This window comes from Leuciscus leuciscus, assembly GCF_965113295.1.
Source record: "Leuciscus leuciscus genome assembly, chromosome: 4".
In the NCBI taxonomy this organism is placed as follows: Eukaryota; Metazoa; Chordata; class Actinopteri; order Cypriniformes; family Leuciscidae; genus Leuciscus; species Leuciscus leuciscus.
The window spans coordinates 4,358,703-4,377,001 of record NC_138728.1 but is presented as its reverse complement, the minus strand read 5'-3'; the positions used below and the strand labels follow the sequence as shown (position 1 = coordinate 4,377,001).

Here is an 18,299-nt window from a genome sequence, read left to right as displayed (position 1 = left end):
CTATTTTAAAGTTTCCTAATGTTGTTTTGGAGTCTCCTACCACAGGTTTACATGCATCAAAGGTAAAAAAACGTAAATTTTCTCATAAAATACATTTGCACATCACCACATTTTCAATGATTCTCAAACGACTCGTCAGATGAATCAATCTCTCTAAATCCCTCCTTTCCGCGAGCTACTCTGCACTGATTGGCCAGAGAGCTCAGTCTGTTGTGATTGGTTTACAGCGTACAGCGTGCGTGTCGAAAACAAAAGCGCCCATTGCCATAACAACGTCAGCTCTGCTTGTCCTGAGACTTGATACACCATAAACTAAACACAGTAACGAACAATGACGTCGCTTTTACCATATCAATCCAAGCGCGAGTGCGATTATGAAACACTGGATGAACTAGTCATTCAACCCGAACCTCCATCGCAAGGACAACTCGAGCAGGACGTTTCTCAATGATACACACTGAGCGGATATTTTGATATAATAAAATACAATTTTGAACTCATTTAAAATGCTAAACAAAAAAAGATAAAGGGGTCATATAATGCCATTTTTGTACAAGTTATTATGATTCTTTAGGGTCTAAATGAAAAGTTTGTAATACACTTTAATTAAAAATTCTCATTAGTATTGTAAGAAAACACTAATTTTACCTGGTCAAAAACAGCTCTGTTTTCAGCACGCCATTTAAGTGCATGTGTCTTTAAATGATAATGAGCTTTGCTCACCCCGCCCCTCTGGTCTGTGCGTACTGCGTACACCGTTTGTAATAACACAATAACCATAACGCGTTGTTCATTATAAACTTGGCATTATGAATTATATTGAGAACGTTGTACATTGAAAACATGTCGTAATGTACCCTGAGTGTAAACCTTAGCCGCATTCATCGTGAAGCGTGCAAGCGATTTGCAAAGATTAATATAAAGGTTAATAAAACGTTACACTCACTTCTTCTGGAGGTGCAGCAGGAACACGAATAGTTGGTACCGATCCTTTTTTCAGGAGCAGCTTTATACTGACCCTCCTTTATAAAGCAGTCTGGTGAGAAATGATTCGCGCAAACATGAAAGCATTGACGTTGATCGTGGGGAATATTCCCTTCGAAAACAAAACTCAGCCACTGCGTCTTCAGCGGTTCGGATTTAGGAACATCAAAATGACTGCTGTGTTCGTTATTACACCCAAGAACAGGACACCACAATCGTTTAGACGCCATTCTGCTCCAGCGTATCAACAATGTCCGCGCGGACTATGATGACAGCTCGCTCAGGGCGGGTCTGTGTTGAAACGCTGCTGTCAATTAACAATCGTGGGAGGGGCGTCCGACCGTGTGACGTCACACAGTCAGACGGCTCGATTTGAGACGGGGGAAAACATATAAGGGGATTAAAAAAAGACCACTGGATGGATTTTTATCATTATACAGGGTATATACAGAAATTCTTAAGTTGAATTTAATACCTTTTAATACCTTTTTTAATACCTTCACAATATTTTTTAATACCAGCACGACTTCAAGCTGCAAAATCCAGTTTAACTGTAAAGTGAAAATTAACGTTTTTTTGTTTGTTTTTTAAGCTGTGATTTTACCACTTGATTTCATAGCTTTGTAAGATAAAATCCTTCTGGCTAGACCTGATAATTATTTTGGTCTATAATCATATCAATATCAAAAAGTAGAATAAAAAAAGTAGCATTAAAAAGTTTATTTTAAAGGGATAGTTCACTTTGCAATTAAATTTTGGTATGTTTTAGCTTACCTCAAGGGCATCCAAGATGTAGGTGTCTTTTTTTCCGCAGTAGTTTCAATTTTTATATTTTTAGGTCAAACCGTTCTTGTCTGTCAGTCATATAATGCAGGTCTATGGCCACTGTCTCAAAGAGCATGCACAGAGTCCAAATTAAAACAATTTCCCATCGTCCAAATTAAACAATTCCCCATCGTAAGTACACATTGATGGCCCAAGACACGAAACGAGCGGTACACGTCACACACCAGGATGCGCGAGCGCCCTCAGATCACTTGGACGTGGCTGTGTATAAGAGCTAAAATCGATATAAATACTGTTCGTTTTCTCACACAAACCGCTTGTTTCGTGTCTTAGGCCATCAATGTGTACTTACGATGGGGAATTGTTTAATTTGGACGATGGGGAATTGTTTTAATTTGGACTCTGTGCGTGCTCTTTGAGACCGTGACCATAGACCTGCATTATATGACTGACAGACAAAAACGGTTTGACCTAAAAATATCAAAATTGAAACTACTGCGGAAAAAAAGACACCTACATCTTGGATGCCCTTGAGGTAAGCTAAAACATACCAAAATTTAATTTCAAAGTGAACTATCCCTTTAATTAATAGTCAAATTTTCTACCATATACTGTACAATTTAATAAAATTAGCTGCAAGATAAAAAAAAATTAGCTGCTAGATAACAATAACTTGCTTTGCACTTTTTTTCTGGTTTCACCTCACTCCAGTCTAAACTAAATTATTATTTAATTTTTTTTGGTAATGTGTCTACACATTATAACATAAATAACCTGAAATTACTACGTAGTTTACATACATGAATACATGAATTGTTTGTTCATGTTACTTCACAGTGCATTAACTAATGTTAACAAATACAACTTTTGATTTCAATAATGTAGGCTACTAGTAAATGGTGAAATTAACATTGAGAAAGATTAATTAATGCTGTAGAAGTGCAGTTTATTAATAGTTAATGTTAATTAATATAGTTGACTAGAGTTTAATAAATGGAACCATATTATAAAGTGTTACCGATTTGTTACACACCGATTCAGACGTCTCGTGAGTTCCGTGTCGGACAGATCAGTTATTTTAACCATTCATTAAAGTGAATCAGTTCAAAGGAGTCATTAGTTCGCGAATTATGCGATGTGTCATTAGCGGACGTGTACGCATTGTGTGATTATCCCAGCAGTTTAGGACATCGCACAAGATTTGTGTCAACACAGAAAACATTTCATCACTGGATAGTTTTTTTTTTTGTTTATTGAAAGTGTGGTTTATGTCAGCTAAATGTGCGGAACGCTTTTCAGAGAAGATAAGGCAGTGTATTTTAGCACAATTCACACCCAGCGGTAATTCAAGAAATAAATCTCCGAATGCTCCACGTGAAACTTCGGTCTTCCGACCTTTTACCATCGTGTCAATAGATTTTGATTAATATAGCGAGGATGAGAGAGAGCAAGAGTGGAGAGAGTGCGCGCGCGACCGGGTCTCTCTCTCTCTGCTCGTTCTTTCAGTTAACATGCACCCTGTCACAAGCGCAGCAGTCATCTACATTAGGCTACTCACCGATCAAATAAGGCTTTGGCGGCCGCAAAAAAAAAATTCAATGCAGGAAAAACCCTGATGTCTCTTAAATGACTGAAATAGAAGCGAACTCGCAAACAGGTTAAGCAGCAAACCAGCCGGGTACCCAGTTTGTTTCAGCGCACGCTGCGCGCGAACGAGCACCAAGTCACATGATATCGCTCAGGTCCTACTCGCAACATATAAATAAATACACGCGAATTTTTGGAATTTTAGAAGAAAGGCCTGCACTTAACACAAATTGAAACTCATAGGCCTAGTTGGATGGGGGTTCGGAAATGTAATACCTCGTCAGATGACGTTTATTACTTTTTAATACTTTGTAATGCCCTTAATTTTGGCTAATTTCATTTACTACCTTTTAATACTTTTTACAACCCCACGGACACCCTGTTATATGATGGTTGTGTACAGGCACTGCCAACACACATTTCAGTACAATCAACTTGTAAAAGTGCATGTACCATTATATGACCCCTTTAAATAAAAACGTATCCTTTCATAATTTTTGGACAAATATTTTTTTATTATTGAAGGTTTTATTTTTTATTATGAAGGTTTTAAAACTGCTGTGAGTTAAATGAACGAACACGTTTGTGCTTTTAAAAAAAAGTGAACAAAATGGAAAAGAGCACTGGGTGTCAAAGTGTCATGATTCCTGTCTTGTGTGGACTTTTGTTATTTCCTGTTCTGTGCCATGTTTTGTAGTCCTTTGTAGTTTTTCTTGTTTATTAGTCTTCCCAGGTGTTTCTAATTAGCCACGCCCCCTTGTTATCTTGTTTAGCTTGTTTGTCCCTGTGTATTTATAACCCTTGTGTTTCACTTGTTACTTTGTCAGTAGGGATGGGGGAAATGAAGCCTCATGAATCACTGAGGCTTTCCCCTGACTGTTCCGGGAAAAGATTCAAAGCTTCGAGAGTGTCGAGAACTGGTCGAGAACAGCGCCATCTGGTGGTTATTTAAAATAAAGCAGCCAGAAGCCTGTGTTAGAAGCTCTGGCAGATGAAGCAACCACAACACACTCCATAGTTTCAATGTTATGTGTACAAATAAAAGCCTTACATGTTTGTGTTTCATTTGTTCATTAAATAAATTCAATTTTCCATTAAAGTGTGACAATAAAATATAATATAAGCTTATATGATTCAACAAGATTTAATGTAGGCCTTCTCTCTCTCTCTCTCTCTCTCTCCACACACACACACACAAAATGAATAAGGACATTGTCTGATAGGATCATCTGTTATTAAATGTGCTTATGACACTTGTTACTGATAGTGCTTAACTGTAGGAATGACAGAAAGGTGATAAAGTTTTTAATTATATTTATTATTTTTGTCTGTTGCCATTGCTCTAAATACAAACCCTTCACCAAACACCAACACCCTATCCCTTCCCCCCTAATCCCACCCTAAACACAAATACCAACACCAAATTACCTAAAATCACCAAAAAGTGCAAAGATTTTACAAAAACAAAAAGAAACAAAAACAACAAAAAAATTATAGCCTAAGTAGTGAAAAATAAATGTTGGTTATTTAAATGTAATATATTGATTAACTTTTAAAGTACAGCACTCTCCTCACAAACCCATCAACCAGACAGAGCCAACAATGACTTGTTAAATAAGATCTGGGGTTCGAGCCTTCTGACACCCAAAGCAAAACACGCACGTGATTGGACAGAAAGTGAGGCTTCGTTTGTCGGCGATCACGTGACTCTAGTAAACCAATACACACCCCGATACGGGGCTTCACTAGAGATTGTGTCGCATGTGTGATACGCACATCGAAGCTTCAGTGTCATACGTAACATCACTACAACCTACATGTGTGTCTAATCTGCTTTAGATCCCATATAAGTCATGGAATTGTTATAACTATTAGATGTTTGAATGAAAGTGTGTCTTGTTTCCTATCAGTATGATTGTATGTTCTTAATTCAAAAGATGGCTTGATTGAAATCTGTGTAAAATGTTTTGTATTCTTATAATAGTAATGATGTCTAAACTGTGGCCTCTTTTCTCTCTGCTAGCTGGAGAGTAAGGAGATCACAGATAACGCATGATTTACGATGAGAAGTGAAGAAAATGCCACCTCTAGACAGTGTCTAATTGGTCAGAATTCATCCAGGAGGCTGGACAAACATTTGAGTTTAAAAATCTTAGGATCCGAACAAAGCTTTGGGCAGAAGATAGAAGAAAAGTAGGTTCAAAAACGATCATGGAGAAGCCATGACGGAGTAACCAGACAGACGAGTAACTATGTAGTCGAGCAGACGAAAGAACCCAAATCAAGATCAGAAGAACATGGGTTAAACAGCTTCATTCAAGCCATCTAACTACTCTCGTCTCAATTTTCTTTATTTTCTTAGTTTTCTTTTCCGTTGTGAGTCTCGGTTCTAAGTTAAGTTTTGCGGCAAAGTTTCGGTCCACGATTCGACTGCAAAGCCTGCTTCTAGCTTCAAAGACTCTCCATTCATCCACCAGCACACCACGTGATTGGCCGCCCCAGTCATCTATCCAGGCACGAGGAGACGCCAGCGAACCTGGGAAACCCCTTTCACGCAGACGAAAGGAATCCCCAAAAGCAAAGACAAGCAAGTAGACTCCAGACTCTTAAACTTAACTGGTGCATTGATATAGATTTTATAACCCGCCTAAGAAACGATAGAAGGGTTAAATTAATGATTGATGGTTCGTTCAGGTCATGTCTTATAAGTGCACATAGAAACTTGGGATTTCATCATCTCACTCTTAAAACTCATTCTTTCCTCACTCTCTTTCTTTCTGCAACTCGTATGAATGTGTGCGTGTGTTGGTGTTAGATATTAGTGTTATGTGTTAGAAAAATCAATAAAGTCTTGTTTGTATTTTAAAGATATGTTACTTGTGTTATGTGCTTACGAATTTAATGTCTTAAAATGCTGATCTAAGTTACCTTGTTAATAAATAGTGTTTCACTATAATTTGTATATTTATATCCGCGGCAGAGCTGATAGTTACGGCCGGTTCAAATGAACCCTGGACGAGTCATTTGCTCGGTCGGAATAAGTGATTCTTTCGAATTCCCTATAAATTAATTAATAATTCCTTTTGAGCTAAATTGACATGTCAGAATTACTAAATTATCTTACACTGCATTTAGATCCTCGTCTTCGCCTGCATTTCTCAGCTACGTTACAGAACAACTGACCAATTATGGATCTAGCAGCATTAAAGGGGAATCTCCAGCCAAGTAGGCGGCTACGCCTGATTCTTATTCCCACTAGACAAGGGTGAACAAACAAAATTTATATTAAAATGTATATTATATTATTTTACGTTTATAATGTGAGTGAATCTTCAAAAAGATCAGGGGCTTTCGACAATAATCAGGGGATTAAGCCACCAATGTAGCTACTCACCAATAGCAGATCACAAGAGGACATGCGTCTATTGTTCAGGGCTGACAACTATTGAGTTTAGTTAAAACATTTGGTAACAAATTCACTATCTTGGGTAAGAAAGAATCTGCGAGCTATTTAGTCCTCAATTTCTCATGTTTCTTACTGTAATACTATAATAGCCAACCTTAAAACTAAGAAACACGAAGTAATGAAATGTTAATGTTTCCTTAACAGATTGCGTTTTAAATGTGATTCAACACTTATTCCTGAATAATATTTAGTAATTATTAAGCGTTACTGGATCTCACAAGATGTTTCAAGTAAATATAAAGAAATTATTTTTTGAATATTATTCAATAAGCTTCATACTGATTAGCATATATTACTCAGTCAGGCAATAGTTATTTAGTTTGGACTGAAAGGGGAAGTGGTAAAACTCTAATAGAAGTAAAGACATGTTGTTTCCACACACAGATCTCCCTCTATCCAGTGTAGAAGAGTCACAGTCGCTCTTTCACTCTTCTCCGGTAAGTCATTTACACACAACACACTAAAACTTCTGTCGCGATTTTCAGTCTTTTGACAAACTTTGTGGTTGTAAAACATGTTCAAAATGAAACAATTTTTAATCTTTCTAAAAAATAAAAATGTAAGATTTTCAGTGATTTAGAGTTTTGATTCAGTAGCCTGTATATTTTCTCATGACATTTATCTCTCATGAAAAATTGTTTTTGGATTTATAGTGTTTACACCAAAGTTTAAAAAGGAAATAACTGTTGTTAAGTTTATACACTCTTAAAAATAAAAGTTCCAAAAGGGTGGGGTTTTTTTCACAGCGATTCCATAGAAGAACAATTTATGTAAAAGAACCATTTTTTTCTTAATATGAAGAACCTTTTAATAATCTAAAGAACATTGTTTTTTCACTATAAAGAAGCTTTTATGGAATGGAAAGATTCAATGGATGTTAAAGGTTCTTCAGTTTATTTTAAGAGTGTATATGATTGTGTGTTTGTATTTTCTGTTGTAAGGTGGAGTGAATGTAAATGATGGAAATATCTGTGACGTTCCTCCTCACTGGATGTCTGATACAAGGTTTCATTCTTATAGATTATTCCTCTGCTGAATTAATATTCTGAAATAATTTCCATATGAATAAGTGCAGCAGTTTATTCTACATGTTAAACTCTGTGATCAGATCTTCTTGTCTGTGTGTTTTAGGAGTTTTTTGTGACTTTAGTATCAGTCTGCCGAAGAAAGTAGAAGCTCTACAAGGATCCTGTGTTTTCATACCCTGCACATTTGTTATTGGTCAACAATATGTAACAGAACTCACTGAAGATGTAAAGAGAATATGGTATAAAGACGGAAACCCTTTCTCTACTACACACTCTGTAGTGTTTGACTCCAGTAGCCCCGACACTGGATCGTTAAAAGGAGAAATATTTGGCACTCCTACAGAGAAAAACTGCACCACCCGCTTCCATAATGTCCGTCAGAGGGATGAAGGGTTGTATTTCTTCAGAGTTGAAGGCAGCGGAGGACTGAAATATAGCTACACCGAACCTAAAGAGAAAGTTGAAATTGTTGTCATAAGTGAGTGTCATATTGTTCATGCTGCTTCCATCTAAATGTAAGTGTGGCGCGGCCATTAGTAACATGATTGTGCGAAGCTTCTGGTGACATTCACTACCAGTTATTAACTTGTACAAAAACTGTCTGTTATGCTGCTTTATATTGCAAACTGGTAATTGTTATCATATTATTTTGATTTATTATCACAAACGCTGGTTTGTAGTGCAAATAGTTTTACCAGTTACTATAGGGCTGGGCAAAAAAATTGATTTTTTGATTAATCGTTTTTTTTTAAATGTGGTCGATTCAAAATCGATCCTCAAACGCCACGAATCGATTTTTTTCCATATTTATTTATCTACTACCCAAAAGCCAGTATTAGCTTTCCTCCACTGTTCATAGGCTTGCAAACACTAATGCTGTGAGATTTTATAAAATTTCATAAAATAACCTCAACTAGTGCTGCACGATTAATCATATCGCAATCGCGATGTCAAGCCTACGCAATTATATGATGCAAAATGCTGCGATTTTTTACGAAATAAACAAATTTGGGCTGTTAATGCAATTAATGCAGCATCTGTTAATTTTTGTCATCCTTTGGCTAGTGTCACATAATCCCGCTCTTATTCATTCAAGGTTTTTAAACCATTCATGCGTGACAAGACAAAAAAGAGCTTGCTCCCTGTGAATGTCCTGACTGTGACACACAGAAGGACTCGCGCTGATATCGTGCGTTATAAAATGTCGCCAAAATGTCTTTTTATCGAGTATCTTCATAACATGAGAGCAGTCTTATGATGAACGTGAAGTGTTGTGACTCGTGAGAGAATGAGGCGCGTGTGAGATCCGCGTCTCTGTCAGCAGCGGCTGGTCTTAAAGGGACAGTACACAGTAGCCACTAATTATCTCTGTCGTTAAAGTTAATCAAAGAACAAAGGGAACAGAGAAAAATACTCACTGCTCTTGACTAAAGAACTTTTGCAACTTTAATAAGGATTAGTCTATATATAATTTATAATTAATGCAGCGCAGACTGTTTGATAACTTTATTCAATTTCTGCATATGTCCTACCTGTTAGACAGGAAGGGCACAGGTAAATAGGATTCTGTTTTAATGTACCCAAGTGTACCTAAAATAAAGAGTTTAATATACAGGTTTGTAGCTCTTAATTTCTTTTTATTAATTAACCACTTGTAAACTTATGTTCACTTTTAAAAAAAAACATTTTTTTATAAATATAGTATTTGTATTAAATATATGAAGAGTTCAGATGCAAAAGCCTCTAAATGCCATCTGAAATTTTCTTATAGAATGATCATTTTTATCAAGCTTGTATATTTAAATTCAATCATTTCACTCAAATGGCAATGAAGATTACCTATTAATTGTCATTTAAGAGAAATTACTTAACTTAAATATACAAGCTTGATAAAAATTATAATTCTATAAGAAAATTTCAGATGGCATTTAGAGGCTTTTGCATCTGAACTCTTCATATATTCATTGAGTCGAATCGAAATCGAATTTAGAATCGAAATCGAATCGAGATCGAATCGAATGGAGAGCTTGCGAATCGAAATCGAATCGAATTGTAACATCTGAATCGATACCCAGCCCTACCAATTACTGCAGAGTTTTTCTTCTAATCATTTACTAATATGCGGCTTATGAATCAGAAGTCTCGCACATTCACAGAAAATAGCTTATGTCTGCGATGCAAAATGAGTTGGATAATGTTACTGGACATAAATAATAAATAAATCTACTACTGTTAAATATGTGCCTTCATTATTGGATATGATAATCCTGTAATGTTTGACTGTATCTCTATGTGTTGTAGATTCTCCACCCGAACCCACAGTGAGTCTGTTTAAGGATCAGCAGAAGGTGAAGAAGGTGACGGAGGTGACGGAGGTGAAGGAGGGAAGCTCTGTGAATCTGCGCTGCTCGACTAAGATCTTCTGTTCCTCTCATCCAGCAAATCTCACATGGACCTCGTCTCCTGAACATCTCCTCAACGAGAGCGTCACACAACAGCAGCGTCAGGAGCAAACTGAGCTCATCTCTGATCTGATCTTCACTGTAACTCACCGTCATCATTTAGCCAATTTCACCTGCACTGTAACACACCAGCTTCAGAAGCAGATCACAAAACAAGAGACCCGTACGCTACGTGTTCAGTGTAAGACGTATTTCAATAAATACTGTCTGATCATCTAGAATTAGTGCTGTAAATCATAACATAATTGCCTGAATGTTTTTCTTCTCCATTAGATGCTCCTAAAAACACATCTGCGCATGTAAATGCATCTGGTTTTGTTCTGGAGGGCCGTTCAGTGACTCTGAGCTGCAGCAGTGATGCAAACCCACCGGTGCTCAACTACACCTGGTACAGAGACACTGAAGAACCACTGAAACCAGTGCAGAGCGGACAGAACCTGACCATCAGCAACACCGACCCGACACACAGCGGACGATACGTCTGTACAGCTCAGAACGAACACGGCGCTCAGAACGCATCAGTGATGCTGGACGTCCAGTGTGAGTATCAAGAGGCTCTTCTAATTTACTCACAGTCATTACTATATCAGACTTCAGATTTCAGACTTTATACACACATATATAAACTACAAGTATAAAATATTGCATATCATTTATTTTATATGCAGAGAAAGAGAGAAAGGAATAGTGTAAATAAACACACAAAATTTTAATTATACATATTATATTCAAATTATTTTATATATATTTTTAAATATAAAAACTATAAACTATAAAAACAACCGCTACTATAAATGATCTGCGCTTAAACAGTTTTTTCAACTTTACTAGGCTTGTAAATGTACAGTGAACGACAATAACTAAATGCAAATATAATAAACATGACTTTCTAGTCATTTAACCTGCTGACAGCGGACCCTTTTTACATGGATGAGAAAATGTGTACGATTTAAAGGGGTGGTATAATGCCCTTTTCACAAGATTAGGGTTGGGCATCGAGAACCGGTTCCAACTGGGAACCGTTTAAAAAATAACGATGCCATTGGAATCGTTTAGAAAATTTGTTTTCGATTCCGATCATCGGTTCCAAACGCGCAAGTTTTGGTTTCCATAGTGGCCACTGGATTTCCGGAAGTGCTTGCCGCGCCAGCTTGTTCTGTTGCAGGCATGGAGCACGGTAAGCGGCGCTCAAAAGTGTGGCTTTATTTCACCTTAAAAAAGCCTGGGTCGGCAGAGTGCAACACATGTGACAAACTTATTTCTTGCACGGGCGGATGCACTACAAATATGACTAAACACCTAACGTTACGCCTGCATGGTGTACAAAATTTACAAGGAGTGTAGCGTGTTCGACATATGTCCACTGTCTCTGAGCGCTGGTCCACTGTCTCGTCCTCCTCAGGCAACCCTGCGCGACCAACGTTAGTAACGTTGCCAGGATCGAGTGCAAAATAATTAATCTGTAATGTTTGTTATTTTCAATAGAAATCATCACTCATAAAGCGTCATTCACGTCTTCTCCGGTTTATTTGTGTTCACATACATGCAATAAACAGCATCCGCCAGGGCTCTTAATCAAATGGTGCGCATATTTGGAGAAATAATGATTTATCATCACATGTTTGTAAAATATTTCGTCATACAGAATAACATTACTATTCATTTTCCAATGCATTATGCGATCTGAAGAGCTCAAACAGCGAACACATCGAGCTCTGTCTCTGCTCTTCCTGATTCGCGTCAGTTTATGATATCAGCGCTCTCTCATTCACTGTACAGCTGTCAATCATCTCACGTGGACCAACGTGATATGAGGCAGGGCTCCAGACTAACTTTTTGCCTTGGTTGCACTGGTGCGCCTAACTTTTTTATTTAGGTGCACCAGCACAAAATTTGGGTGCACCGAAAATTTTTCACGGCTCGCGTCACCTTTAACGCCACAATTTCAAGGTCACCTTTTTATCACGCTCTATATACATTCATATTATGTAAATGATTTTAAACAAGAATAAGCTGTAGGTAAATAAAAATAAAAAATAAAATAAAAAAAATTAAAGTGCTTCACTGAGCTGCCAAACTAACTATTTTGAGTCTCTAGCTCAGGCGCGGTATAGGCTCTACCTCCGTCTCTGAGTCGGATGCCATCTCCGACGAAAGACCAGGGCTTGGCATCTTACCAGGGACTGGGGAGAATGGTGGCTGAAGTAGCTTCATGTCTGGGCTGTTGTCGGAGCATTGACCGGGGAGTAAAGGGTTTTAACGGTATTCCTACTCTTACCGATACTGCTTATCGATCCGGTACTTTAACTGTATTCTTATCGGTTCTTTTTGTTTTTATATATATATATATATATATATATATATATATATATATATATATATATTAGTCTAAAAAGAAATCTAATAAAGTAATCAAATGTAAAATAACACTGCATAATTTTTCATAAATAGATTAATGCTTAATAAAGCTGAAGTTATTCTTTCAAGAGCTTTGTAGTGATTTTTCTCTTGTTGTTTGATTCGCAGTAATGGCGCAATCGTCCGCATGTTTACTAGACTGCGGCCCCTTTAAGACCGAGTGCAGATCTGCTACTGATCTGATGCACCATATTCTCCCAACTATTTCCATAACTACGTCCATTTAAGACATAAACTGTTTTTAGTGAATCTCCAAGCCGGTCATTTTGACATACTTTTGTGTACATTTGATCGTTTAGACACGCACATTAAACCCAAAGTAGGCTATAATTTGCTTGTCTCGGTTTCGGTTTCGGAGCGCGTGCCGCCTTGCGAACAACATCTCTTGCGCAGATTTTGTGCTTTTAATAGCTCTTTTAATTATTTAACGCGTCTCGCAAGTTAGCAACAGTAGCTAGACTGCATTTTACAACAATCACCGATCGTGCTGATTCTGTCGTTAGGTTTGAGTTTTAGGGAGAAATGACAGTGTAATGCTGCGAAGGGAAGAAGTTGCGCTAGATAGAATGCGGCTATAGTTTTTAATGGTTTTACCTCAATATATTATTTTTTATAATCTTTGGAAGCCGAAATCTAAAATAAAATCAGACTAATATCACAGACCTTAAGTGTAACCAGGCTACGTTTGAATGTTTAATTCTGTCCTCCGTCATCACTCATTAAGCGTGAGAGAAGAGTGTGAGTTCCCATGAGTGTGTGAGTTCCGTCAAAGAAGAACAAACACTTAGTTCGTGGAGAGGCAGCGGATGCGAGGACGTTAGGTGCACCGGTGCGACCTAGGAAAAATTTTAGTCGCACCCTTACAAAATTTGGTCGCACTCTAGAGCCCTGTGAGGTATTTTTTTTAAATGAATAGAGAATGTTTATAGTATACGTGCTAAGCAAGGTAGCTATTAGCTGCATATAAAATGCTAAATATAACATATTTCAACATCTTTTTTTTTTACTTAAAACCATTTTAAACCGCGACCGGAATATGATACAAATCAATGGTGTTTTAAAGTGAGCTTTTATACATTGAGTTAGTTATGTCCAGAGAGTCCAGACCAGGGTGCAAGTTCTGCATAAATCTGTTTTTTGGTCTGGTGCAGAGGCATTCCTAATTTTCTCCCACGTGGGCTGCAGCTCCCAAAACTAAAACTAAATCAAAATAAAATTTTCCTCTGTGAAATGAGCCTGTGACAGGTTTTGACTCCACCCCTCAAAGAATCGGAATCGAGAATCGAAAAGAACCGAAATCGAAATGAAGAATCGGAATCGGAATCAGAATCGTTCAAATCAAAACGATGCCCAACCCTACACAAGATGTAAAAATCTCTGATGTCCCCAGAGTGTGTATGTGAAGTTTTAGCTCAAAATACCCCACAGATTTTTTTTTATAGCATGTTAAAATAGTTATTTTTGAGGTTGAGCAAAAACACACCATTTTGTGTCTGTTCCTTTAAATGCAAATGAGCTGCTGCTCCCGGCACAGGGGGCGGAGCTTCAACAGCTTGCACTCACACAGACATGCACTGAAAATTTCAAAAACTTGTAGCCTTTTATGTTCAAACCAGATTCAGACAATGATGGAGAGACTCAAGAAGAAGTGACAACATGTAGAATGCAACAGGACATTTCTGAATGTTTAGTTGATGAATTTATGTAGCTTATGTGTAGTTATCTTCTAGTCATTGATTAGCATATTCTGTCTTGATAATCTATTAATCGCGTTCCCGGGGGCGGTTTTATGTAAATTTTAGGGTTAGTGATGTCACTAACCCTGGAGGAATGTTGTGTAATCTCTACCAGCCATTTGTTGTAGTCCTTAAAAAGCAATTGAACTTTGAGCCTTGTCACTTTGCAGTGTTGTTTATGCTCAAACAGCAACATTACACACTAACTAAAGTTAGAAAAGTGAAATCATAATCAATCACCCCTTTGAAAAGCATTTTTATTTGTCACTAATTCCTTCCCATACTTACATTAGTCTTATTTCATCGCATTAATGACTTTACAATTATTAAAAATAATTTTTTGATGGCCTACATTTTTTTCTTCTCCATTAGATGCTCCTAAAAACACATCTGCGCATGTAAATGCATCTGGTATTGTTCTGGAGGGCCGTTCAGTGACTCTGAGCTGCAGCAGTGATGCAAACCCACCGGTGCTCAACTACACCTGGTACAGAGACACTGAAGAACCACTGAAACCAGTGCAGAGCGGACAGAACCTGACCATCAGCAACACCGACCCGACACACAGCGGACGATACGTCTGTACAGCTCAGAACGAACACGGCACTCAGAACGCATCAGTGATGCTGGACGTCCAGTGTGAGTATCAAGAGGCTCTTCTAATTTTCTCACAGTCATTACTATATCAGACTTCAGATTTCAGACTTAAAAACTAAAAAATAAATGAATAAAAATGCAATTATATTAAAATATTTCATACATTAAATAATTGTAATGTATATATGTTAAATATATTTCATATTTTTAACACATTTAAAAACCTTCACTTTTACTGCAAATACTTCCACTAGTGTTAATTCATTGTGTTTATGTCTTTACTATTATTTTACAAATGTGGAAGATAATCATAATGCTATCTACTGTGACAGCCTGAATTCTGCTGGACGTCCATTGTGAATGCTTGGCAATCGCTATTATCAATCAGTTACTCACATTCAAGAGGACTGAATTAATTGATTTCTCATAATATACTCAATGTAACAAAAAAAAGAAAATGTTATTTTGATTAGGATTTTAATGTGCAAACCCTAACATTAATGATCCAAGTAATGAGGCCTGTCTGTAGATACTGACGTTTTTCTATGAACATCACTGAACTGCAAATTTATGTTCAGTGTCAGTGGGTTTTGATTTATTCCCAGATGTGCTTCAGTTGCTCACAGAGCAGCTGTTCTCAGTTCAGACTAACACACTGTCCAGTCGACAAATGAAAAACAGTCCTATAATGTTTACTACACAAATTCTCATCATATAGTCTGTGTTTGATTTGCTTTAGCACAGTAGCTAATTAAAACCATTACACAGCTAGTGTAAAGCGAACAACATGATAGGTGAAATACAGACACATGGTGTTTTGTCGGTTATTTTGTGTTGTGTTCATCTAGATGTTTGCACACATGCTTCAACATATTGCCTACATCTGAAACTTGTAAAATAACAAGGTTTAAACATACAGCTATTCAGTTACTAACCCAGATCTTGAACTGCTACACTACACTCCACATCTTTTTTCCTCAGATGCCCCAAAAAACACATCACTGTCATTCTTTCCCTCCGGCTCTATGATGGAGGGCCGTCCAGTGACTCTGACCTGCAGCACTGATGCAAAACCAGCGGTGCTCAACTTCACCTGGTACAAAGAGACCGGATCTCAGCTTGAGCTCCTCCAGACCGGATTTACTCATACCTACGTTGTGTCTAACCCTACACATTCCACACGGTATCGCTGTACAGCTCAAAACCAGCATGGCCAACACAACGCAACAATTGAACTGGATGCTCAGTGTGAGTACAAAGAAAAATTACTGCACTGTTATATTCACTTATTTAATCTGATCCCTTTCAGCAAAAGCATAACATTGCATTGTATTTGGATGCAAAGTTCAATGTTTATGGTGAAAATAAACATGTATTGAGATTAAAAAGGTGAAATTTACCATAAAGGCATGCGATGATACGGTTTAACGCAGTCACAATATGACTTTCAGCACTGAAAAGACACTATTGAAGAGTTGCAAAAACCACAAAACCATGTTTAAATGACTTCAATTTGATGTATAGCTTACGGTAAAGACTATTTGATCAAATAAACTACACAGTGGTTTAATATCTTATATGAAGATGCATACTGACATTCATAAAAAAAAATAAAAAAACTTATGACAGGCTGACGGTGACCAACAATACAGGCAACAATAAGTTGCAGTTCAGTTGCATGCTAGAATTGCTGTTAAATGTGTGTAACACTTTTGCATGGGTGATTTCTTCATATACCATATAAATGTATATGGAAATACCACAGGAGATTTGGTTCCCCTTCAGAGCAACATGTTCAAGTTTTGAAATGCAACGTTTCAATATGAAACCTTTGTGAAACTGCACTGAAGCAAGTGAAATTGCATGAAGCTGTCAACAGCCTTTTTTTATAATACTAATGCAATGTGATTAATATAAGAGAAAAAGGTAACTGACATCTCAAGTTCTCTAAAGTTCCTTGAACTTGATAGTCAATTGCTGTATGTTAAAGTAATGCGAAAATATGATTAGATGAGTAATACAAGACTTCACAGTGCAGAACATGGAGGGAAAAAAAGTTCATTATACCAGTACAAACATTCGCACATCTCTAAAATTGTACTTCTGTTAAAAGGTGTAAAAAAAAAAAAAAGTGCCAGAACCACACTTTACATAGTAATACATGCAAAGACTCAAAGCAGAGCGGCATGTATATTGCTTACATGTATTATAAGTGTACAGTTTGAAGTAAAGGGATAGTTTACACAAAAATGAAAATTCTGTCATTTATCATTTGTCATCCCAAACCTGTATGACTTACTTTCTTTTTTGAGAGAGATATTGTCTCAGTGTTTTTCTCTCTTTTTTTTTTTGTTCATACAAGGGAAGTCAATGGGGTCCAATGTTGTTTGGTTCCCAACGTTCTTCAGAATATCTACTTTTGTGTTACATGCATGACAGAAACACATACAGGTTTGGTGTATACAGTAAGTGACAGAATGTTGACACTTTTTACAATTGAATACTACTTTGTAAAGCTGTTTACACTGACCACGACACTTATGCGCATAAGTGACATGATACCATTCATTTCAATGGAGAGCTGCCGATTTCAGGCAACACAAGCGACTGACCGCTGGCAACAGAATGCAGGCGTTTCTAACAACTGTACGATTAATTGTTAAAAGATCACGATCTCGATTCAAACACCCATGCAATCTTATTCCTAAATGACAGCGATTCAGCTATATGTCTATTAAACCTTTCACAAGTATGATCACAGCGAACATTCAGATCTGCGATGGCGGAGAGAGCAGTTGTGATGTATAAGTATGAAACAGCTTCACAAACAGTCTTTTCAACCACACAGTATTGTTATTTTATCATAGAAGTACTGGGATAAATGTTTATAGTTTGGATATAAACACCGATGTCTGCAGTAGCGATCAAAATTCAGTAAATCGCCTTGTGAATGTAACTTGATGCTTCAAATAAAAATTTTATCAATTAAATGATTACACAGGCTTTGTTTAAAATTGACTTTAAAAAAATGTATTCGTCATTAAATCATTCATTCAAGAGATTTGTTCAAAAACGCTGATTCATCCAGTAATGAAAACAAGTGAATTCTTTGAGCGAGTCGTTGAATCATTCATTCAACCCGATAAATGACCACGATAGCAAAGAGAACTCGCCATTTCGTTTATCTTTAAAAGTAAGCATTTTATGTACTGATTCCATTTATATTTAATCTTTT

At 37.1% G+C, this 18,299-nt stretch overlaps 1 protein-coding gene across 34 annotated transcripts in view; it reads left to right on the top strand.

Moving 5' to 3' along the window:
- The window catches only part of LOC309497957 (sialic acid-binding Ig-like lectin 14), a 216,727-nt gene that overhangs the window by 186,636 nt on the left and 11,792 nt on the right, over positions 1-18,299 (top strand). For 13 of the 34 annotated variants that reach the window (XM_082168386.1, XM_082168387.1, XM_082168379.1 and 10 more), the window contains 3 exons: positions 10,200-10,494; positions 10,587-10,853; positions 16,046-16,312. In XM_082168386.1, coding sequence (XP_082024512.1) covers positions 10,200-10,494; positions 10,587-10,853; positions 16,046-16,312 — 829 coding nt within the window. The other 21 variants (XM_082168369.1, XM_082168365.1, XM_082168366.1 and 18 more) reach the window with 8 other exon arrangements.